The following is a 25,715-nucleotide window of genomic DNA, read 5'->3' as shown; positions in this document are numbered from 1 at the left end:
TGGGAGTGGGGGTGTGGCCCCGGGAATACAGCAGCGAGGACTCTAGGAACTAACTGGTTTATGTTAAAATAGTGTGCCACGTTTCCTCCTCGCTGACCATTGCAGTCACTCCTCCCCCCTATCTCCTGGGGGCCGGACAATTTAAGACAGCCTAGCGAGGTTGGAACTAGACTCCCCTCTTGCTCCTTAGGGCGGCTCCCGACCCTGCTCCTCCCACTACTCAAGCCGAGGAGTCCAGCAGACCGTCTCCCGAGCACTGCAGGAAGAAAGGCTGGTCCGTCCCGTCGTTGGCCCCTGGGCATTCCAGGGTCTTCTGGCCATCTGTCCTGGGAGGAGACTGGGCACAGAGCGGAGAGGGAGGCAGGCATTGTCTTCTCTCGTTTCCACTTCTTTCTTTTTCATTCTGCCGCCTTTGACCGCTGTCTCCTTCCAACAGCTGTCTTCCAAATCTACACTAGGACCCTCACCCTAAAGCCTTTAGCGTAGAGCTTCTCCTTCCCACTCCAAGCTACGCAGCGGGGGATGGCGGTCTCTGAACCGGGCCCTCCCGACACACTGGAGTCCTTCAAGATAGCTCAAAGTTGCCTTTTTCCATCTCACCGTTTCTAGTGCCTTCCCTCTCAAATCATCTCCCGCTTACACAGTGTATATCATGCATAAATGTGATGGTTTGCATTTCGTCTTCCACAGTAGAATGTGAGCTTCCTGAAGGCACGTCTTTTATTTTCTTTCTCTTTCCTGCTACAAAGCCTGGTGCACACTTGTTGACTGAGGGACATGCCAGAGTCCTTCAAGACTCAGCTCATATCTCACCTGCAAGAGGCCACCCCTTGATTCTTATACCCCGCTCCCTACCCGCACCCCACCCCCATGACTTCCTCTAAGATTACCTCCCAGTGTATATATTTTGTTTGTATGTAATTATTGTCTCAAATCCCATCTTCTGCAAGAGGCCTTTCTGGGTCCTTCCTGCATCCCCCCTGCTGATGTGTTTCCTCAGGAATTACATTGGATCTGTCCCGTATATAATCGTGTGCCTACATAGTCATTTGCATTTTTTTCTCCCATTACAGTGTAAGCTCCTCGAGACCTCTTGACTTTTTTTTGTATCCTTAGGGCTTAGCCCAATGCCTGGCACACCAGTAGAGCTTAATAAATGCTTGTTGAGTAAGGGTTAAATCAGAGTCCTAGAATGGGCTCAAAACCACATTCTGCAGGCCTTTCCTAGTCCTGTCCCCCACCCACCTTGTGTATGCGTGTGTGTATGTGTATGTATATATCTTGTATGTACGTGGGTGTTTGCTTGTAGTCTTCCCCACTAGAAAGTGAACTTCTTGAGGGCAGGGACCCTGTTTTTGCTTTCTTTGTATCCCAGGCGCTTAGCACACGTATCTTGTAAGTACATGGTTGTTTGCATGCTGTCTCCTCCATTAGAAAGGGAGCTTCTCCAACGCAAGAACCCCTGTTTATGCCTTCCTTTGTATCCCCAGCGCTCAGCACATAGCACTTCATAAATGCTCGTTGATTAGCCTGCTGGAAAATTTTTGCCCTCAGTTGTCCCTTGGTTCAAACTCTTTGAGATGCCCGATGTACGCTACGATGAGCCGCGTTGGGTAAGCTGAACTCTACAGGACCCCTCCAATTTTCTTCCCGGTAGAGGGAAGGCAGAAGCCTGCGCTGCTGGAGGGGCTGGGAGCGGGCTGTAGGGGCAGCGGTAGCGGCGGCAGCATCAGGCTAGCCGTCCACCCCACCCCCCTCCCCGGGCCGCGTTGGGCGCCGAGGGGAGGTGCAGTGTGCTCCTGGCCAGGCGGGGCAGGACTCTGGAGTCCTGGCACCCCGGGGCTCGGGCTGCTGCAGCTTCGCCGCTGCCTCCCCCCTCTCCCTTCTCCTTGGCTCGGAAAGTGGGAGGTGGCGCGCGCTTCGTGTGTGTGCGTGTGTGTGTTTGTGTGGCAGAGAGGAGTCGTGTATGTGGGTGCGCGCAGGGGGCGCAGCAGAGAGGAGTCTCCTCTGTGCCGCTGCGTCGTCAGAGACAGACAGACACACACACATATACACGCGCGCGCGCGCGCGCACGCACACATATACACGCACACACACACATACACACACTGGCAGCGGGGCTGGGGCGGCATCGGCTGCATCTGCTGCTGCTGCCGCCGCTGCCCCCGCCGCCGTCGCACCCCCCCTTCCTTCCACTGCTGCTGCTGCAGTGCCCGCGAACAAAGAGGAGGAGGCAGCTCCACACTGGGAGCAGGGGGCCCCTGGACCCCGGCTCCTGCCTCCTCCAGCCCCCCTTGGCCACGGAGGAGCTACTCAGGAAGGCGATGGTGGGTGCCTTCTCTCTTGTTCTCTCCCGCCTCTCTCCCTCTCCCTCTCCCGCTCTTTCCCTCTGCTCTCCCCCGCTCTCTTTCACAGGGTGCAGGGCGGAGATGTCTCTCCTTCCCGGGAGCGCAGGAGAACCAGCTCGCTTTGCCGGCTGGGTCCCTGTGGGTGCCCGGGGATCCACGAGGGAATTGGCGAGGTCCGGGATATGCGGCAGGGCTTCCGTGGCCCGGGCGCCAGGCTTGGCGAGGGGGTCCTCCCCGGGCTTGACCAGCCTCCCCGCAATCTCCAGGACCCCCCACACCACAGATAAATCTGTTTCTATGGTGACTGTTCTCTCTACTTCTCCCGCCCCTTTATCTAATAGGTTTTGTTTTGCCTCCCCCCCCCCCCCACTTTGTGCAGAGCTTAGTTTCGCAACTTAAGGCCACGCATTTATTTTTAAGTCCATGAAAACTTCCAGAGAGGGAGAGTGAGAGAGAGGGAGGGAGAGAGACAGAGAGAGGGGGAGTGTTTGTGTGTGTCTGTGTGTCTGTGTCCTGCCGCAACCCCGAAGGGCGTAAGCACAGAGGATTCTCTTTAATAACCACTTACCCCATCCCCTCGCCTTGGCTGCGTTAGCCCTTAACTTTTCCCACTTGGAAGTGGCCGTGCTGTGCCCCAAACACGTTGCTGTGGGGTGTGTCTGGAGAGAGAGAGACAGATGGGTGGCTTGCCTCTATAAAGTATGTTTCCTCTATTTTGAGCCTGAATTAATAACCTATAGGGAAGCGAGGGGATGGAGGTGGGTATTGACTTTTTTACTGAGTAGTCGAATTTCCTGTTCTGCCAACAGCTTTTTAAGCAAAGATTCCCCATTGTCGGATTGATTCACAATTATTTTTGCCTGTTTTGCATGGAATTAGGGCAGGCAGTTCAAACAAAAAAGCCTATGTACTTTGAGAATTTGTGAATGACTGGAGGTGGAGATTGGTATAGATGACTGCTGCTTTTGTATTTTAGAAACTTTCAAACCAATCTTTTTAGAGATATCCTTGGAATTTGGTCATAGAATCCAGAGTTGGAAGGTACCTTACAGCCATCTAAGTTCCAACCCCTCATTTTACAGTATTGACCTTTCATTCTTTTTTATGAGAAATATCACATAACCTCATTTTTAAGACCAGATAAGAAACATAATTTGCTTATTGGCTGAGGGTCTTACTGGTTTGGGAGTCGGTAAGACGGGTTCAAGTGCACTCTCTGATACATACTTTCTGAACTCTTAATGCACCTAGCCTCTCAGTATTCCAGGCGAACCTCGAAGACTGAAAGTTACAGACAGGTGGCTGATCTGCATCAGGGGAGGGAGTTTCCATCTTGGGAGTTCCCTTACTCGTTCAATTACAGCCCCAGACTTAAAAAGAAACATATCTGATACTGGAGCCAGCTTGCTACAAGTGATCACAGGCAGAAGAATTTATTAAATTCTAAGTGGTTTGAAAATTGGAGCTTTGTTGGATGTTAATAGTGATTTCAGGTAAAGAAAACTTTAAATTGGCTTCTGTTTAGCTTTTCATTTGAGCCAAATACAGCAGTTAATAGCGCTGTGATGGTCAAAGAAATTATCTTCATTTCATTTCATAAATTGCATTTATTACAGAAATCCTTCTGTAATAAGCACTTAATGGCTATTACAAAACAGTGTACTTCTAAATAGCTTTAGGGATTATTTTTGAATTGTGTAGAAATCTTTTAAACAATGATTGACCCACCAGTGTAGGAGCAGTATTCAGAAGCAAAGCAGACTCTATTAACAATATTTATGAATGTTTTAGTTCTTGGCCCTTCTTCTATAGATCCGTGTTGCCCAAGTTGGAAGGGACTTGGAAACCATCCGATTTGATGCTCTTACTTTGCAGGTGAGGAAACAGAGGCAGGGGAAGGCCAGTGAGATTCCTAAGATCACAAAGTGATTTATTAATTTTAAATAAAACCAATATTATAGTGACTTACCATAATTTAAAGTCCGCTTCTTTTACTCTATTAAATTTCTTAAAAAGTAAACACTTGATTTAGTGAAGGAAAGTAAGCTTGTTAGTAGCAGAGCTGGGACATAAGTCTCTGGACCATGGTGTTCTTTCTGCTTTTCAATGAACTCTTTTTAAAACATTTTCCCCAGATCACAACATTATTTATTTGTTTTTCTTTTTTCTCTACCTGCCAATCCCAGAGGAGAGTCTGAACAGGCATGGATGTTACATGAATCTCTTTAAGGGCGGTGAACAACTATGAAGACTTTTTTCTCAGTAAATTAGATAAAGATGGATGAATCTGCCTTGTTGGATCTGTTGGAATGTCCTGTGTGTTTAGAACGACTTGATGCTTCTGCGAAGGTCTTGCCTTGCCAGCACACATTTTGCAAACGCTGTTTGCTGGGGATTGTTGGTTCTCGAAATGAACTGAGGTGTCCAGAATGCAGGACTTTAGTGGGCTGCGGAGTTGATGAGCTGCCCAGTAACATCCTGTTGGTTAGGCTGTTGGATGGACTCAAGCAGAGACCTCGGAAACCAGGCACCAGCAGCGGGATTAACTGCACAAATGCTCTCCGGGCCCAGGGCAGTGCTGTTGTGAATTGTAGTTCAAAAGATCCTCAAGGCTCCCAAGGTGGACAGCAACGAGTGCAGGCCCGGAGCCCCCCAGTCCGAGTAAGTAGCCAAGAAACAACTAGTTGGTGAATCACAATAAGTGCGTGGAGGACTGGATTTCTCTCTTTGCTTCCATTTATTCATTACCAGTACTTAAGAAAACAAGTGCTTTTGGAACTGGTGGTAAATTATCTCTATTTCACAATATCTTGATATTCTATATGTGTTCTCAGCTACAGTAAGTTTTTTGGGGACGATTATTAAATTATTCAAATGTAATTTAAAAGATGGCAGGTGGTGGTAACTTGTAAAATGTTGGTTAGGTGTGATTATGATTTATTTTTTTCTGCTACATTGATTATATATGTCTGGAATAGAAAATCAGCCCAGTGGCATTTTTTTTTTTTTTTGCTTCTGGTTGTGGTGGTAGTTAGGCTTTATGAAAACATGGTACTGTATTTGCTGGTAGGAGGAGTTCTTAGCCAACCATAGCCACAGGTAGGTCGGTTTTGTTGCCATGGCAACAAAATGTCATTCTGGACTGTGGACAATCTAATCACAGTTTGTTTTTTTTCTGGGAGTGCAATAAAATTAATTCAGCAAGATCCTTTATTAGAGCTTGGGTGTGGGTCTGAATTGGGGCTGGAATAAAATTTTAAGTGTAGCTCCTAATGTGACTGCTCACTACCACTTGAAATCAACCAGTGTACAGGCATTTATTAAGCACCCACTGTGTGCCAAGCAGAGGCAAGTAGATGACTCAGTGGTTAGAGTGCTAGGCCTTGAGTTAGGAAGACCTGAATTCAAATCCAGCCTCAGACCATTAATAGCAATGTGACCCTGGACAAGTCACTCGTTTACCTTAATCCACCCCAGAAGGAAATGGCAAACCAGTTCAGTATCTTTGCCAAGAAGACCCCATGGCATGCCATGGTCACTGGTCGCTCAGTCATGTTTGACTCTTCGTAGCACAACAATGTGCCAAGCACTGTGCTGGCCGCTGGGAATGTAAAGGTGAAAGTGAGGTTGCCTTTGATGAGCTTATTAGCTGAGGGGATGCGGATAGAATTGAGTTTGGAGCCAAATTACCTGAGGTTAAACCCCACCGGATACCTGTGTGACCTTGGGCAGGTCACCCTCTCTGTTCTGTAAAATGAGTGTTTGCCTAGTTGACCCTTGTAACTTTACATTTGTGACTGTATGCAGTTTGATACAAAATAGACTCAAAGCAATTTGGGGGGGCAGAGTGCTTGTGGGTTGGGCATATCAGGAAAGGCTTCAGGTAGAACTGAGCCTCAATCTATTTTAATCAAATATATTTCTTAGGAATAAACTCTTTTATTAGGTAAGGTCAGAAGTTAGGTAATGATATTATCTTGTAATAAGATAATATGATATCTTGATACTCTTGTGCATTTTTCTGGCTTGCTCCTTTTTTTCTTTTGGGTAAATGTAGGGAAAAGTAGTCGTCAAGTTAGTAGTTGCATTTGTCATGGAGAAGACTATTTGGAAATTGGACAAATTGTCATGGATCCAGTTTTAATTAGTAGCTAATCTTGCTTAGGATATTTTTCAACAGTTCATAGGATCTTAGATTTAGAGCTAAGGGACTGTAGAATTCCTTGAGTCCAGCTATATCTGATTTCGCTGTTGAGCAGACTGAAGACCAGAGAGGATTAGTGACTTGCCCAGCATCACACAGGTGGTAGAGTAAGTTCCTAGTAAGCATCTATAAACTCACACTTATTTTTAACACATGAAGGTTTATAAGGCCTTTTCCTCCCAACAACCTGGAAAGGTGAGTAGTAAAATTTTTAAAATCCCTATTTTCCATGTGAAACAACTGAGGCTCAGAGAGATGAAATGTCTTGACAGGAGTTTGCACAGGTGCTAAGTGTCTCCAGGTCTTTCCCCTGGTAGAGTGTGGGTATCTATTATTATAACCTTCCACTAAAAAATACTGTACTTTGTAGTTTCTTCTGTAGTTTCCTTTGACTTTTCATCTTGCAGGCATTAGAGAGTACAGGTTTCACCTAGAGTGGAATGAGTGGCAGCTGGTCTCTAGCTGGGATCATGTGACTGCTACAAACACTGGTTTGCCTCTGTATCCAACCCCCAGGGGATGTCCCAAGTTTAGAAAATTGATCCTTTGAACCCATCACCGGCAGACCATTTGATGATCTTTCCTTTTGATTCACATTTTAAAATTTCTTCAGGAGAGTGCATGTTGTGAGAGAGAGGGTGATCCTTTTCAGTGTTTGGAATCCATGTGTTATGGATTAAATAAATAAACAGTTCCCCTCAGCGCTCTTCTTGGCATTTGTTTATTTCCTGGACTCTTTCAAGAAAAATTCTGCAGGAAACAAGGCATGGGGAATTTCACTCATGAATATTTTAACTGGAGAACCAGTCATCACATTGGTCATTTCTGAGACACCTAACCCTGGTCTGCTTCCTTTAATGACGGGGGAGATTTGCTCCTTTGGAAAGGTTTTGTTTCACTCTTAATTAGACTAGAAGGATAGCTTCTGGCTATGAATAGAAAGTGTCTTTGTTATTGACACATCACTTGTGTTAGGAGGAATGCTCTAAATGTTTGATCATTGGTAAAAAGAATTTGGAGGAGAGGGCTCAAGTATTCAACTGAACAGCCCTAAGATTCAGAGTTAATAATTTACAGCCTTGGTTTTCTTTGTAGGGGAGGCATCTGCTACCTGCCTTCATTGATTGAGAGCTCAAAAGGACCTCAGAGGTCCTTTAATCTAACCTCTTTATTTTGAAGATGAGGAAATGGAGACTTAGGGTGGTGAAGAGACTTGCCTGAGGTAACACTGGCAGAAAAGTGAGTCAAACCCACGTCTGTTGACTCTAAAGGAAGCCTTCCTTCCAACTGTACCTTGTTATCTCCCTACATAACACACCCACACAATTCTTGTGTTTTTGAACTGCTAAGGTATTTCAGGTATGCATCGCTATGTAAACAGTTGTTGCAGTAATACCAACTTGTATTGATAGTATTTTCCTAGGTTTTACCATTTTCTTATTTTATTACTACCTAACTGATCTCTTCTGGAACAAGAATAGCAAAGGAGCTCTGATTTCATCAGCATGGGGAACTCCTGGTGTGAGAATTCCTTCCTGCAGAGCTATATATATAGAACTATATATAACTTTAGTAAATGAATTTTGTGGAGTTACTTGGTGCCTATAGAGTTAAAGTGACTTGTCTAGCATCACAGAGGTGACACAAGAACCCAAGGTCTTCTTTATTCCAAACCCAAGTGTTCTATTACTTAGTATATTACTTGTGATTTCTTTGCATGAGAAAAATTGTTTTTTTAAGAAACCCAACTTACCTTGCTGCTTACTACAACTTGGGTACTTTAGTAGAGATGGGTAAAATGGGAATAAAATATGTTGTTTTTATTGAAGCAGAATTTACCCCAAGGTGGCATAGTAGATAGAGCACTGGACCAGGAAAAGCCAAAATCAAATCCTTCCTTATACGCACTTACTATATGCCTCTGGGAAAGTCATTTAACTTCTTTGTGCCTCAGTTTCCTCATTTGTAAAATGAAGATGTTGGACTTGATGGCTTCTAAGGTCTCCTCCAGCTCTAAATCTGTGTCTGATGAGTGATGCCAAATATTTCATTACTTATAAGGACAGCCTCTTCCCCTGCTTAAAATAGCTCTTCATTGGCAGTTAACAGTACCTTTTATACTGAGAATAAACAATACATTCTATTTGATGCATGTTTTCTAAGCATTTTAAAAACATATTTGTAGGTCTGGGAGATAATTCCTTTTTTTTTTGGAGAGGGGAAGGCAGGGCAGTTGGGGTTAAGTGACTTGCCTAAGGTCACACAGCCAGTAAGTACGTCATGTATCTGAGGCTGGATTTGAACTCAGGTCTTCCTGACTCAAGGGCTGGTGTTCAACTCATCGTGCCACCTAGCTGCCCCTAGGAGGTAATTCTTGAGAAAATAAAAAATCACAGTTTGTGGGTGGCACTGAGGTTGGCAGGCTCAGGCACACTCTCAGGCACACACACACACACACACACACACACACACACACACACAACTTCTTCAGCAGATTCTATCAGAGAGTGGCCATAATGACTGCCAAATATTTATCCTTGTCAGGGAGATATTTTTAAATGACAGTAGTGTGCAGCATGCATGTTGCCACATGTTTTGGCATAGCTGAAAGTGATAACACATGTAACATTGCTTTAGTTTATTAGTTATGTCCCATTATATACCAGCAGACTTAAGATGATGCGGCTTCCTTTGCCCTTAGCTGAGGCAGTGAGTATTATCAGCAGATCTGAGCATTTCTAATACGTTCTGCATATCTTGTTTCCAGAATTTGACTTATTAGCTCAGTCCAAAGACTGAATGAAGAGGGAGAGGTAAGGGTTAGGGCCTGCCCTGCTTGAGTCAGCATTGGAAGCTTCCTTCTTGCCCTTAGGCAGAGAATTACGTTGACTTGGTTTTAAGCTGAGGACAGACACCTGCATGGACCTCAAGGGAAGGATGATTCTTGCCCATCCAATCCTTTCCCCATCTTCAGTGTAATGGAAAGAAGACTGCCTTGGAGTCTGGGGCTACCTCGGTCAACCTTTGTGATCTCAGGCAAGTGCCTCAGTTTCCTTAAAACAAAAAGTTGGACTAGATGCACTCTAAGGTTCCTTCCAGTTCTAAACTTATATGGTGCATTCAATAGAGTGCTGATCTTGGATTGAGGAAAACCTTGGATGTTATTAGCTGTGTGACCCTGGTTAAGTCACTTAACCTTTGTCAGCCTCAGTTTCCTTTTCTGCAGACTGGGGACCATAATAGCACCTACGTCATAGAGTTGTTGTGGATCAGATGCAATAACACATATTTAATCTACAGTGAACATAGTGAGACGAGGCCTAGAGAAGGCAGCCTGGCATTGTGGATAGACAGCTGAGCTTGTAATCAGAAAGATCCAGGTTCAAAGCCTGCTTTGGGGATTTTCTAACTGTGTGACCCTAGGTAAGTCTTTTAACCACTATGTGCCTTTGATCGCTTTTAGCCTGCCCTTCCATATCTTATTACTACACCATCAATCTTGTTGTGTCTTGGAGCTCAAGTTCCTTGGATTCAGAGTCAGATGAGACTTTGGAGATCACCTGGTAGAGAGGTGTCAAACTCAAGGCCCATCTGGGACTAGGAGGGAGGGATCCCTTTCTATCTGAGTTCAACACAACTGATCTAATCTAACCATCTCGTTTTACAGGCCTGGAGGAAGTAAAAGGACATGGTAAAAAGTCTCACAGGTAGAGAGATGTAGCATTAGTGTTCAACTCCAGCTCCATGGACTGTGTGGTATGTCCCTAAAGTCTCAGTGCAGTTTGTAAGCTTTCATGGTTTAGAGCTTTAACAGCTTAAAACGTTACTAAGAATTTGGGGACACTAGAATAAGTATAGCTCTGCTTTTTTGACTGTCCCACTGTGATAGATAACTGGCCTCGCCTTCTTTCATTCCACAAGTATTGATTGCTGGGCTTGGACTCAGGGAGACTCATCTTTGTGAGTTCAAATCTGGCCTCAGATACTTAACCCTGTTTGCCTCAGTTTCCTCACCTGTAAAATGAACTGGAGAAGGAAATGGCAAGCCCCTTTAGTATCTTTGCCAAGAAAACAAAAAAAAGGGGTGACAGAGAGTTGGACATGACTACATAACAAGAAAAACCTAGGATCAGAAATTGCCTGGTGCTGAGGGAGAGGTGTGACTAATGTCTTTACCCTCAAGGAGTTTACACATGAATATTTGAGGAGAAATTCAGTAGTAAACTATAAAAGACAACCAGAGGAGAGGTGTTACAAGGATATGATTGGGAAGGTGAATTTGAAAACGTTAAACCTGGAGTCTGTGGGACCTGAATTTGAATCCCTACTCTTCTATGACCTTGGGCAGCTTACTTAATCCATTTGGCTTCAGTTTTTCATCTGTAGAACGAGAAGGTTGGAATTAGATCATCGATGTGATTGTAAATGTTTAACAACCTGCTCTCCAAAATACACAAGACACATTTTAAAGTTTAATCTGCATTATTAACATTTTCTCCATCATTTTCTTAAATCTAGGCAATTCACAAAACCAGAAATCAAGCCAGTTTCCAAGGTATAGATGCTGACATCTCAGGAGGAGCTGTCTCCAGCACATCCTGGACTAGATGACAGTCAGGAGCCCTTTCAACTCTAAATTGATGATCCTGTGGTTAAGGGCCAGATAAGTGTTACAGCCAACAATTAATAACAGTAATTCGTAACACAAATTGTGGTGATCGATGACTTAGAAAGCATGTTCTCAAAACAGCTCTGTGGCGTAGGTAAATATGAGTGTTATGATCCCCGTTTTGTAAATGAGGTCACTGAGACTCAGTGAGATCAAATGACTCTCCTGTATGTGGAAACTAGGATTTTCAGGAGGAAGTGGTCACTGGGATGGCCAATTAAGGCTTCATGAAGAAAGTGAGACCAAGAGCTGGGCTTGGAAAGCTGAGATTCGGATAGGTAGAGGAGAATTGGGGAGGAGGTAGTTAGAACAGAGGCCAAGATGGTATTTTGCTTCCAGCTCTTAGAATCCTACCTTTGCTCTATAGTCCCTGTGGCTCCCTAGCCTTTCTCTTACATTTACCAATTCCATTCCACAAGACAGTGGGATTAAAAATACCTATCCTGTGCCCATGAAAAAACCAGTGATAACCTAAAAAGAGAAATCCCCTCTCTCATTCACCCTCTGACTGCCCCTCAAAGCTTATGTATGTAGCCATCAGTGCCAAGACAAGAGGAAGGCAGTGGTTGTTTCATGAATGGTGGCATATGGGCATATGTAAATATAGCCGTCTTAAAGATAGATGTGTGAGCGAGCTCTTCAGTGGAAGCTGGAAGGGAATGGAGGTGCCATTTCAGATGGATGACAGCAACAGTAGGCAGTAAATTACTTGAGTTGTGAAATGGAGAAAAGTAAGCAGTAGGAGGGCTCGAAAATGAATTTTTCGGCTGTATTAAATATAGTACAGAAAGTCAAGGGTTGTCAAGTTTTAAACATTTTTCTATTACCCTAAGGAAATAACAAATTTCCTAAAATAACTTTTTTTAAAAAGAATCCCCTCCCCCCAGTGCTTTTTTTTTAACTGTTAGAGGCCACTAATTCATGAGTGAGTGTAAATTTTTATTATTTTTATTGTTTAATTAGCAACTGTCTCCAAGTAATAAGGAATCACTTTTATCCTTTTGAAACTTAGAAGTGAGAGTCTAATTTCTGGTTTGTGGTAGAGGCTTCTGTTCAGTCATTTTCCAATTAATAGGCTTATGCTTTACTGCTTCTGGGATCCATGATTCATGTGGGTATGGGGAGATGGCTAGATGAGTACAGTGGTCAGAGTGCTGGAAGACCTGACTTTGAATCCTTCCTCAAATGCTTTCTAGCTGCATGACCCTGGACAAGCTGCTGAATCTGCCTCAGGGTCCTCATTAATAAAATGGGGTAGTAATAGCTCTTACCTCAGTGGAGTGTTGTGATCATCAAAGTGCTTTGCAAACCTGAAAGCATCCTGTAAAAGTTCGCTCAGGGATCTGTCTTTAAGATGGCTATATTTACGCATACATTTCTGATCTCCCTGATGTGTGCAGACCCCTCCTCTGATACAGATTGCAGCTGTCCATCCCTGCCTGGCCTGGTAGACTCCTGCCCATTTCCTCTCCCATAAGTTCAGCAGGGAAGGTCCATCCAAAATGCAAGGGGACTTTCTTGCTTTCTTTTCCCAGCAGTGAGGATACTAATGGAGTACTTGTCGATCTCCTGATTTTCCTTCAACAATTCTCATGTGATCACTCATAAATTTCATTGAGGGCATCCTGACTACAATGTGTACCACTTCCACTTTGTAATGTATTGTTCACGGTGTGTGGCAGCCTGTTCTTTCCCTCCACGCACATCTCTGTGGCCCTATTGATGTAGATAAATCTCCTCCACTCACTTGGCAGTTTAATAAGTGGCTGGCGCTGAGGACAGTTCTCACTTAGGGGCCAGCCTTCTGGTGAGGAGTCTCAGGACTTAGCTAGTGTGGTCCTCAGGGAAAAGACATATCATTTGTTCCCAGTGAAACACCTCAGGTCTTTCCAGATTGATATGGTAGCATCACTTCTGAGAACACAAAGTCCTGTCCATGCCATGATGAGGGATGAGCCACATCTAGTTTTAATTTATTTGAGGCATCTCAGTACTTTCAGAGAGCGATCAAGTATAAAGTTATTCTTTCAAAGATCAGTTCTATTTTAAAATGTTTAGTGCATAGATTTTTAATCTCTCTTTTGTCTTGGATACTCTTTGACATTTGGGGAGGCCTATGTACCCCCTTTTTAGAATAATGTTTTCAAATGCATAAAATACATAGGATTATAGTATATTGAAGTACAGTTATCAAAATATTTTTTTAAAAGTTCATGCATTTTAGGTTAAGACCATCTGATGTGGTCCCTTCCATTTTTTTCGAGGCGGGGAAGGGTCAAGGGAGTCTGGGTTTCCTTATTTCACTCACACGAGCTGGAGATGCTATGTCTCTCTCACAAGTCTGACCCCATTGCTGATCTTAAAAGGAAGCTCTGACCTGCTCTGTTTCCAGCTTGGGCCAGTTCGTCTCTCTTTAGGCAGCCTAGTGGCGCCCAGCTCCCAGGGGCTTGCTATATTAGTGCTGGACCTAGTGCATTGTAGCTCATGATGCCCAGCCTCAAGGAATCCAACCGGCTCAGCCTCCCCAGTACCTGGGATTGTGGGCCACACCTTTCTCAACTCACTTACTTTATCTATCAAGGAAGTGAGTGCCAGCATTTTGTTTAAGGACACACAGTAAGTAAATCAATAGCAGAACGGGAATTTTCAAACCAGCTTCAGCTCTTAGTGGATGGATAACTACTTGCTATAGGTGTTACAGAGGATATTTTCCTTCTGGTATAGGTTTGACTAGATGGGCCCAGAGGGCCCTCCTATTTCTGAGGTTTAGTGCTGCCTTCCATTTTACTTTTCTCCCACTACTTCTCCAATATCCAGCTGTACTCTGAGGAAAGAGAGTTTTATGGGGTGAGGAGGAAGAGGCAATTTTGGATTAAGGAGCACTTTGGGATATAGGAAAAGCCTCTGGGATTAGGACAGCATGAAGGTACTGGAGGTCCTGGGGATAGGAGCACAGACGGGAACTTGGGAGACAGAATTCACTTGTCTCAAATTGGGGAAGAAACTCTCCTCCCTACCCCCATTTCTTCCTGCTCTTTCTTCTGCACTGTTGGGCCCTCTACTAATAAGGCTCAGAACTCTGGCTAGTACTATTAATTAATGAAGCTTAATTATATATTAGGTATGCTTTTGTGGGTCAGTCTGGGAGCTTATTTCCCATTAATACTTCTTTTGGGGGGGTGGGGGGGATGTTCTGAGTACCAAATCCGTTAATGAACTTTTGGGTCAAACCCATTGGAAAATTGAGGAGTTGTCTGATGTATGAAATGTATGTTTTGCTTATAGCAGCAAAAACAAAACTAGCTGTGTTATGTTACATGTTGTGTGTATGAGAATTTTTTCCTTTAGTTTTTTCTTTTAAATAAAATGTGGGAATAGATACTATAATTCAAACTATCTGAACCATAAGTCTTTCAACTTGGTTCCTGTTTAGCTTTCAGAAGCTTTAGAGTGGACTCTTATTAATGGATGACAGAAAGAGTTTGGAGTATTCTGAAGGTTAATTTTAAGGAAGGCAAAAAAATTCTACTGTTGGTAAGAAAGACTTTTAGATCTCATCTTACGTTCTTATGGTTTTTATTTATAGTTGAGAGATTTTTTTCCTCCCTGGATGACACTGAGAAGATTATAGTTCTTGAAGAATGCATAATAAATTCCTTGTCCAGTTATCTGTGTACTGAATATTTCTAATAATATTTCTAAAGTCATAATATTTCTTATAACTGGGAAAGTGTATGTCTAATTATTGCATTCTCCAGCAGACACTGTATGTAAGATTTTGGGAATGCAATGACAGTAATATATTTAACTGTTTTGAGCCTAAATGTTTTAATCTATACAAGAGTACAGAGTCATCTTTTTGGCTTATCAAAAATAATACTCCATAAGAAAATATAAAGAAAGAAATTTGACAAAAGGTGGTCATCTGCTATATTTTTTTAAAAAACTTTTTATTTGAGACAAATACTAAAATATGTAGTAAGAAAAGGAAAAGAAACATTATAAACTTAAGTATTAAGCTTAAATATAAAATAAGAGAAAATCTATCATGTGCACAGCAGAACATAGGAGAAGATTCAAAATATATAGCAATAACTTATCATTTCAAGAAAGCCTACATATTAAATACTGTGCATTAAGTTGAAAGCTGTCCATCTTTTTTTTTCTTCACTTCCTTGTAGGTTTTCTTTTGTTCTCTGCTGCACACTTTTTACTTTGTTCTTCCCCCCCCCCTTCCTCCCTCTACCCACCATCCCAAGGCTAATTGAGCATGGATATATTTATATATAGGTATTGATAAATACATAAATGTATACATATAGACAAAACATATATAAACATATACTTTCCCTAAGAGATTCTACTCCTAATCTTGTTTTTATGTTTGTGCATATCAGTTTTCCTATTTCTCCTAACTCCTCTACTTTACTTCTACCTGCTACCTTGCCCTATTACTTAACCTACCCCTGCTCTAGCAATCCCTCCCTTACTGTCCCATTCCCTTAAATCTAAACACCCTTTTGTATACCCCTTTGACCTATTCTATCCACTTCCCCTCTAAAGCCCTCTCCCTTATCCTTTCATTCCCCTAAATCCAAACACCCTTCTTATACCCCCCTTTTAACCTATTCCTTCCCTTTCCCCTCTGAAGATCCCTCCTTTATCTTCTCCCCCGTCCCTATCCCCTTAGAATTTTATTTCTTTTTTAAATTTAGAAGATTTTAATACTCTTTTATTGTTTTTGGTTTTTTTTTTTTGGAGGGGGGTAAGGCAGGGCAGTTGGGGTTAAGTGACTTGCCCAAGGTCACACAGCTAGTAAGTGTGTCAAGTGTCTGAGGTCCTCCTGACTCCAGGGACGGTGCTCTACTCACTGCACCACCTAGCTGCCCCCTTTAATACTCTTCTAGATGGATATGTATTTTCCCCTCTTTAACCCATTCCCGATGAAAGTAGGTCTCCAGAACTAACAGCCTCCCTCTCCCTACTAATTCCTTTGCATTGGTTGTTCCTCTGTCTCTCTCATTTGTATAAGATAATTACTCTTTTAGCTGTTCTTGAACAGTTTTACTTTTTAAAGTCATTTCATACTCAGGTCTACCACAAACTTTCTTAATAAGCTATCTGATTACTAGTAACAACCTTAGACATAGGTTTTAGATTTTCCATACAAAAAAGTAAACATTCTATCCTTGAGCCCCTTGTAATTGGTCTTTGGTACCTTCTGTTTCTCTTGGCTTTTGTTTGTCAAATCTTCTGTTGAGTTCAGGGTCTTGTTTTTTTATTTTAACAGAATCTTGAAAGTCTGACAGTTGATCAAATGTCCATTTTTTTTTTCATTCAAAATTATGCTTAGCTTTGCTGGGTATGATATTTTCAGCTGGAGCTCCAGTTCTTTCGCTCTTCAACATATAGTATTCCAAGACCTGCAATCTTTTGCAGGTCTAACGCTAGGTCTTGTATGATTCTAATTGTGGTACCATCATATGTAAATTGCTTTTTTCTTGTGGCTCATATTTTGTCCTTGATTTGGGGGTTTTGGAATTTAACTATAATATTCCTGAGTTTTCCTCATGGGATCTCTTTCAGGTGGTGATTGGTAGATTTTTTTCCATTTCTACCGTCCCCTCTTGTTCTAATGATTTCAGGACAGTTTTCTTTAATTATTTCTTGTATTATTGTATCAAGATTCTTTTTTTGATCAGAACTTTCAGGTAGTCCAATTATTCTTATGTTTTCTCTTCTTGATCTGTTCTCCAGAGTTGTTTTTTTATGAGATGTTTCACATTCTCTTCTATTTTTTCATTCTTTATATTTTGGTTTTTTATTTCTTCATCTCCTATCTTTGCTAGCTCCACTTGCCCAGTTCTGATTTTCAGAGAGTCATTTTCTTCCTTAAGATTCTGAATCTCCTTTGCCAATTGGTTGACTTTCTTGTCATAATCTTCTTGTTTTTCTTGTATTATTCTTATTTTTCTTTTTAATTTTTCCTCTGTCTCTCTCATTTGATTTTTAAAGTCTTTTTAAAGTTCTTCAATGAATTCTTTTTGGGCAGGTGACCATTTGATATTACTCTTTGAGGTAGACTAGGGTTTCTTTGCTTCAGTATCCTCCTCTGAAGTTGAACCTCAGTCTTTTCTATTCCATAGTAGCTCTCTATGGGTTGGATTCTTTCTCCTTTGCCTGTGCATTTTTTTTTGGGGTAATAATTTAGTTTTTATGATCACCTCTAGTCCTGGGGTGTGGGGTATGATGACTCTGACCACTGATCCTCTTCATTTCTCCCTTCTGACCTTGAACTCCTACCAAGACCTCCAGCCTCCATACGTGACCACAGCAAGCGGTGTCCCACCCCACTGCTTCTCCACCCTCTGGGGCCTGTGCTGGTTCCTTCTCGCCACCCTGAGGCTCTCTGAAGCGCAGCGGGGGCTGGCGTTCCTTGTCAGCAGAGGTTCCCTTCATCTTCCTGGCTCAGACACCCAACTTCCCTCGCTATCCTGGGGGTAAAAGTTCTGGTGGCAGTGGGGCTCAGCCAGTCTCCCAACCCAGCTAGCTAACCCTTGTTTAATCAGCTTGCCACTTGTTGTTAAAGTGGACCCTAGTCTGGAGGTGTGGTGTTTACTCTTCACCAAGAGGAAATCTAGTCCTGGGATTTTTCTTCAGATCTTCTCCAATTGTCCCGAGAGGACTCCTGTTCTGCCCCTGTTCTTATTTGTTTGCCCAGAGGTGTCATTTTCTCTCTTTAGTGGAGGAAAATCATGAGAGCTTGAAATTTTCTGACCTACTTCAACATCTTCCCAGAATCCTCTCCCTACTCTATTTTTTTAAGTCTCTAGAAAAGTAGATTTCCAATCTTAATTGCTGCACACATTTCAGTATCTTAGAGTTTTCATAGCCAGCAAGTTTTTTCTTGTATTAAATGTAAATCCCCACGGCTTCAATTTAATCCCATTTCCTCTTGTTCTGTTCTTGGTGGAAAAGGAGAGCTTGATCACATGCTATCCTTTCATATCTGCAAAAATTCCTGTTAAGATTCCATCTCTCATCCCTCGTTTAGGGTGAATAACTCCATTTTCTTTTGTATTTCCTCTTAGGACCTATAATTATTTTGGTTGCTGTCTCGTGGACCCTTTCCAGCTCTCTGCACATCTTGCTTAAGTTTCAGTGTGGTAGAGCTCCCAGGACTATAATAAAGTTCTGACCAAGGTTTGGGATGGTGGAATGATTATCACGCTGCTCCCCTGCACTGTCCCGCTTATTTTTATATCTTAGTGTCATATGTGTGGCACAGTGGAAAGAACCAGGCTTTGGAGTTAGAAGTCATAGGTTTGAGTCCTGCTCAGGTTGTAAGCTGCATCAGCCTTGATGTCTGTGTCTAAAAAATAGGTGGGTGGGTGGGGCACTCTTTACCTCACAGGGTTATTTACAAATCCCTTTGTAAAGCTTAAAGCATCAGATGAATATTAGTTATCATCATCATTATTGTGGTAATGATGGTGGTGATGGTGATGGTGATGATGGTGATGGTGGTGATGGTGATGGTGATGATGGTGATGGTGGTGATGGTGGTGATGGTGATGATGGTGATGGTGATGATGGTGATGGTGGTGATGGTGATGGTGATGATGGTGATGGTGATGATGGTGATGGTGGTGATGGTGGTGATGGTGGTGATGGTGATGGTGATGGTGATGGTGATGGTGATGGTGATGGTGATGGTGATGGTGGTGGTGGTGGTGGTGGTGGTGGTGGTGGTGGTGGTGGTGGTGGTGGTGATGGTGATGATGGTGATGGTGATGGTGATGGTGATGGTGATGATGGTGATGGTGATGGTGATGGTGATGTAGATGTAGTACTTTTTGAACAGCTTCACCACATTGATGACTTATTTGAAGAGCTGGAAAGGACCCCAGGAGTCATCTAGCCCAACCTGAATTGGAACAACAGCCGATCCTCCTACAGCATCTCAAACCTTTGGTCATCCTGCCCCCGCTGGAAGACCTCCAGTGAGCAGGAACTCGTACCTCCTTGACGCTGCTATTTGCATTTTTGAACAGTCCTTTATAGTAGCAAGATTTTTCCTTACGTTGAGCTGAAATTCACCTCTCTGTAGCTTTCTCTCATTGCTCCCAGTTCTGCCACATGTTTGTGAAGTGAGTTTTTCCGATCACATTCCTGGCCTTGTGTTGCCCCTGGGGTCCTTCTCATGGCTGTGTCAAGCTATCATCATCACCGACACCGACTGAAAACATTCTGCATCATAGTAGATGGTTTCATGAGTTGTACACTTCTTCCACCCCACCCCACCCCAACTATATACACACTTACCTGGGAACCCTCTTTCTGGTGATGAGCCCTTGCGAACCTCAGGGCTCACACTTGAAGCTATTGGCAGTTGGCATAGGACCTGATGGAGCTTGTACTACCCAATATAATTTATGAGTACTCAGTGCCCCCTCCATGCTAAGATGATTCATTAGAGTAGGAATTTAGTTCACAGTCTTGTCTATTGTGATTTGGAACACTTTGGCCTTGTAGACCCTGCCTTTGTCTTCTGATGGGCTTATGCTCAGAGCCATGGATTTTTTTTTTGTTTATTTACAGTTTTATAGACATCTTGTTTATTTTATACCAATCATTGCCCATCATGCAACATCGAACCCTCTTGTTACAGAAAAAATAATTGAGCAAAACTCAAAATAATTGACCAGAAAAACATGGTATGCAACATTCTATGCATGTAGTTCCCCAGCTTTCTGCAAAGAAGAAGTGTATAAGTAAATTTCCTTGCCTGTTTTCTGGGACCACAGATATTTCATCATTTCATTGTAAGCAACTTATTAATGTGCTGGTTAATTTAATTTTTCTATTAAATTAGTAGATTGTAAGCACTTTGAAAACAGGCACTATAAGAAACAACATAGTAAATAAAGTGGATATAGCGCAGGAATAAGAGGACCTGGGTTCCAACCCCTCTTGGGTCTCATGGGATTGTCAGCAAATCATAATAACCTCCCTGGGCTTTAGTTTCTTCGTCTGTAAAGTCAGAGAGTTGGGCTAGGTGGCTCCTGAGGCCTCCTCCCAGCTCGGGACCTTCTAATAGTCTTTTAATCCTCAACGTAACTGGCACTTAGACTTGGATAAAAACACAGTTCATGGTCTTCTTCCCCACTCCAGCTGGTCAGTCACTTTGAATTCATGACCTGTTTTTGGGAGGGCATTGGGGGGCAGTTGGGCGGTTCAGTCTGGGCCTGGAGTCAGGAAGACCTGTGTGACTTGAGATACTCTTTGGGTGACTATTCTTCTGTCTGCCTCAGTTTTCTCAGCCTTGAAGTGGGGAAAGTAATAATAGCACCTACCTCTCAGGGTCGTTATGAGGATAAAAATGAAATAACATTTGTAAAGCACTTCGGACAGTGCCTGGCACACAGTCAGTGCGATAGAAAATGTTACTATGCTGTATATAATTACGTATTATATTACAATAATTATAACATGCTTATTCATTATATAATCACACAATTATATAATGGTAAGAGTTTAAAATCTTTATATAAATATTAGCTATTATTATTAACTAGCTGTGTTTCCCTGGGCTTGTCAAACTTCCCTCTGCCTCAGTTTCCTCAATTGTAAAATGGTGAAAATAATAACAGTACCTATTTCTTAGGGTTGTTGTGAAGTCCAAATCAGATAACATTTGTAAAGCACCTAGCGCGTGCCTAGCACACAGTAGGCACTATTAAGTTTATTAAAATGCTTTTTAAAAAAAGTATCTAGAATTAATTCTTACTGTAGTAAGAATTAATTGTAAGTAAGAATTAACTGTAGTCTCCTTTCCATTGTCTGGCTCTGTGATGAAAAGCTTCATCCTTCAGGTCCTATTGGAATGCTAGTTCATCGGTCAGTAGAGCCTTCCTAATTATTCTTCTTGAGTGTCACTTTTGAATCTTTCCCAGTGGTTTAAACCATCTACCTTTTAAATGAAGGTACCATATGGAATTTAATGAAACATCTTATTAAAGTCAAGACATTATCTCTGACATTTCCTTATCTGTCAGTTATACCATATGATCAGTGCAGAAAATGAGGTCAACCTGACAGGGCATGCATGCTCTTCCTAATGTAATTTTGACTTTTTTTTTTACTGAACAGCTGGTGAATCCTGTGCTTTCCTTTACACTTGAAGGATCACAAAGATATTACACAGGTGCCAGAGCTGGGATTTGAATCCAGATCCTCTCACCACAAATGCAGTTCCCTTTCCATTTTATCCAGTAGAATGCAAACTCATTGAGGACACAGGGGCTGTTTTGGTTTTGTCCTTGTAGCCCCAGCAATTAGCACATACTGCCTCTCACTTAGTAGGTGCTTAACAAATGCCCATTGAACTTAAATTTGTTCCTTGTACTACTGGTATTGGTCTTTGAGTCCATTTAGTCTATCTAGCAAATGGCTTCTGGAGGAGTCTCAGTAGTAATGGAAAATATGACATAATTAACAAAGACATCATCAAATTCTAGAGACAACATGTATTTATAAAATAAAATTAAGCCTACTGACCCTGCATGAAAAGGGATGGAGGAATAAGAAAAATAGAAAAGGAAAATCAAATGGTTCCTTTGCCCCCAGAAGTCCCCTTCACCCCCCCCCCCAAAAAAAACCCCACAATGATTTAAGTTTCCATATATTCTATATATGCAAGACAAGGAAGAACAGGGAGTTTGAGGAAACAGCATGTAGCATCAGTAAATTGATCCCAAGAGGCCCTTAATAAATTCTTGCATCAGACTGCTGGCCATAAAAATGAGAGGGGGAAAGAGAAGGTTATCAGCTTTATTTCCTTGTTCAAGTTACTCCTTAAGATAATTAATCCATAAGATAGTTTTGAATGCTTACAGAAAAGTTAATGGGGAAAATGAATGTTAAATTTTTTAACATGTAATTTGGAAATAATGAAAATAAATAAAAATATATTTAACATATTAATGTTAAATGTCTGTAATACAGACAGAGAATCAATAGAGGACTCACCGTTTCATTGTAGAGTAAATAGCATGGGAGAATAGGAAGTTCAAGAAAATGATTTTTTTTGTTGTTCTGAACCCATGACTTTATTGCCGTAAGGAGCTCTTAGTGAGGAGTAAGCAGCGTTGACTGATGCCTGTCAGCAACTTCTCTGCCAAGTTGTCATCTCACTGGCTTAGCTAGAGGAAGGGACTCAGGAAGACCTGAGTTTGCATCCTGCCTCCAATTCTTAGATGTGTAACCCTGGATTAAGTCACTTAACCTCTCTCGGTCTCAGTTTTCACATTTGCAAAATTGGGATGGTAAGAGGGTTGCCGTGAGCACACTGGCACCTTCTGTGCAATTTAAGAAGTTTTCTAGAGCGCCGAGAAGGTTAAGTAACTTGCCAAGAATCACAGCGAGTACGTGTCAGAAACAGTCCTTGAACACGGGGCTCCTGATTCCAAGATTGACCCCTCTATCCACTACTAAGTCATATTATCTCTGAGGGACAATTTAGTATGGTTTAATTTAATTTAAAACAATTTGTTTTTTAAAAAATGCCGCTGAATAATTTCTTTGTTAAGAATGAGAATGTCACTTGAATTAGGCAAATTTATATCTATTTTATTTTTCCATGTTTTGCTCTAAGCATCATCTTTCCTTTGGAGCCCAGGATTTATAGCAGCCGTGCCTTAGACGATCCAGTATTCGTGACTGGGCAGTTAGACGCTAACCATCTTTCTCTGTTGCTTTAGGGTGGGCAGAATAGCCATTTGAGTTTTCAGCACCATACTAATTTAAAAGTTGCCATGAAATTGCTTTTTAAAACTTTTTTCCCCTTTGGATATTATGTTCTTAGATCGATGTTAGTAGTAGTGGTGGTGGTGGTAGTTGTGATGTTGGCGGGAGTGGTTGGTGGGTGGTAGTAGTGGTGGTGGTGATGGTGAAGATGATAACACCTATAGCTAGCCATTTAAAGTTTCCTATGTACTTTACTTAGGCTATCTCAAGTCACAGCACTCCTGGGAAGTAGGTAGGTACTCTGTACTCTGAAAAGCAAAGTGGCTGCCTTCACTGTGGGCTAACAGGATATCACTGCCCATCTCTTAGAGGAGCCAAGCACAATTTTAGCGGCTCAGTATCAGAAGACTTATGAATGGGTTTGTTCTGTCCTTTGTGAGTAGTCTGCCTTGGACTCATTGTTTATGAAAGGAGGGCAGTAATAAACTGACTCAACTGGAAAACTCTACAGACATGGCCTAAAAATGTAAAAATGTAGGATTTATTTGGACATAGTAGGTTTGGTTTGAAGTATGTGTTTACTCTGCCCTCACTTTACACGTGCTCGCTCGCTCTCTTGCTCTCTCTCTCTCTCTCTCTCTTTTTCTGTTACTTTCTTAAGCATAGCACAGTCAGTATTTATAGAGATGTATAAACCATAGCTTACAGATTCTTACTGGCAAGTGCATTTCTTTGGCACAAATGTATTTGATCAAAGGTCATGTGAACAGCATTCAACAGAAAACGACGACTATTTAATGTTTTCCTTACTGCCACAAATACTATAGCAAATAGCAGTGATAATAAAGTAAACAGAAGAATGCAACTACCTCCAGTGATTTGGGCAGCCCTGAATTGTGGAGGGGAAATGGGGCTTTATTCTCAGACAGATTGTGTTTCCTTCTGAGGGAAGCCACTTTGTTCCATGTCACTGTTGTGGCATTTCTTACAGGTGAGATCACTCCACACTGCTTAGATCCAGCCTCTTTCATAAAAGGGGCATGTGGTCCACTCCTATTGCATTCCCTTTCTCACAGTCTGTAAAATACAGTTTAAACGTACCTATGCATTAAGACCTTTTTGAGGGCTAAAACCAACCATACAGGCTTTGTAAACCATGAATTGACAGTAAAAGACAGTAGGCTTCTGTTTTTCAAATAGCTTGTTTATGGACAAAAGGACTATTCACTCCTACCTGACTTTCAAGTTGTTATAATAAAGAAAAGGAAGGCTGGTTACCCTGTTTTATACATGGCTGTGAAAGTATGGATCTAGGACAGCTGGCGTTGACAGTTTCAGTGATGCCTCCCGATGATACAAGCCACTGGAGGATGGGTGCTGTCACAGACCTCTTTATATAGATTTCTTTAAATAGGATGCCTTTGAAGAGCATGATTCCCCTTCTTGAGACTCGGAAGATGAATATACTTGAAGAACATGATGAAAATACCAGATTCTTTGACTTGGCATATGCAGGGTATCACTACTTTGAAAACTTGTTTTGGATATGGGTAATAATATTTCCCTGATAGAATATAAGATTGTTGAAGATAGCAATTGCTCCATTGTTGTGGGCCTAGAAACACTGCCTGACACATAGTAAGTGTTTAATAAATGATCGTTCATTCATTCATTGCTGGATTGCTTCGTTCTCTGAACCTTTACATGAGCAAGGAGAATACGGTATCTTGAACTCGGAGGACTTCCAGTGTGAGAATTGCCTTTGCCACTTCTGGCAATCTGATTTATTTCCAGCTTCTTTGATGCCTACCTACCAAAACACTGTGTATAACCTACCTGAACAAAGCTGATGTTCCTTGCCAACCCACTAGTTGTTTTAAAACATTTGACTTGCCTGGTACCACATAGCTAGTAAGTGTCAGAGATGAAATGGGAATAAGGTCTTCCTGGTTCTCCCTGCCCATCGCTCTAACCACTACACTTCAGCTATATTACTCATTATTTATAAATATAACTAATTTGGTGGTTGTGTTCTTTTTTTAGAAACAATTGAAAGAACAGTCTAAACTTTACTATTCTTTTTCTTCCTAAACTTCATCTGGCTTCTTTCCCCCTAGAGATTAATTCTTCTTAAAATGGCTTTTCTATTGGCAACCCCAAAAATATTTCAGGGGAGCTTGTTGAGATCAGCACTTACTTAGCTAATGAAATACTTCAAACTAGTCCTGGGGACTCAGGAGTGCAAGTCTAGACAAGGGAGGTGTTTCAAAGGACACTTTAGTTGAATTTGGAATCAGGGAGTCTGACCTAGAGCTTGTTTGAGGCACCATATTAATTTTAGAGTCTATTCTAGGGTAGACATGGTAGTAGTAGGAAGGAGTGGAATATAGTTGGACCTGGGCCTGCTGTGGAGTTGGCCTACACCTTTATGTTAGCCCTGATCCAGGTGAGTGGGAGGCCTGTCTTGATCCGTTTGGCCTCAGAAAGCCCCTCTGGCTTCCCTCAGGTCCCTCTGGGTCAGGTCCTCTAAGCCAAAAGGTGTAAGACATCCTATACCCAGCATTCCACATGGGCTGTTGAATTGTCATTAAATCCAAGCAAGGAGAGGTCAGCCTTTCGCTGTTATCATTCATACTAGACTTTTTCTCATTCTAACTTTGTGAAACAAACAATTCTTATTTAACAAGTAATCTGGAATTTTTCAGAGGGGTGGGGGTGGGTCAGACCCATGATTTCATCAGTGGTA

General features: G+C 42.1%; 1 protein-coding gene across 1 annotated transcript in view; it reads left to right on the top strand.

Annotated features, from left to right (window-relative positions):
- The first annotated feature begins 4,159 nt into the window (after nt 1-4,159).
- The window catches only part of SH3RF1 (SH3 domain containing ring finger 1), a 224,429-nt gene continuing 202,873 nt past the window's right edge, over nt 4,160-25,715 (top strand). Inside the window, exons 1-2 of the mRNA XM_036763467.1 lie at nt 4,160-4,223; nt 4,535-5,009. Coding sequence (XP_036619362.1) covers nt 4,626-5,009 — 384 coding nt within the window. The 5' untranslated portion in view covers nt 4,160-4,223; nt 4,535-4,625. The remainder of the gene's footprint in view (nt 4,224-4,534; nt 5,010-25,715) is intronic.

Source organism: Trichosurus vulpecula, chromosome 6 (genome assembly GCF_011100635.1).
Source record: "Trichosurus vulpecula isolate mTriVul1 chromosome 6, mTriVul1.pri, whole genome shotgun sequence".
In the NCBI taxonomy this organism is placed as follows: Eukaryota; Metazoa; Chordata; class Mammalia; order Diprotodontia; family Phalangeridae; genus Trichosurus; species Trichosurus vulpecula.
Note: the sequence above shows the minus strand (reverse complement) of the source record. Positions and strands in the feature narration are given on the sequence as shown.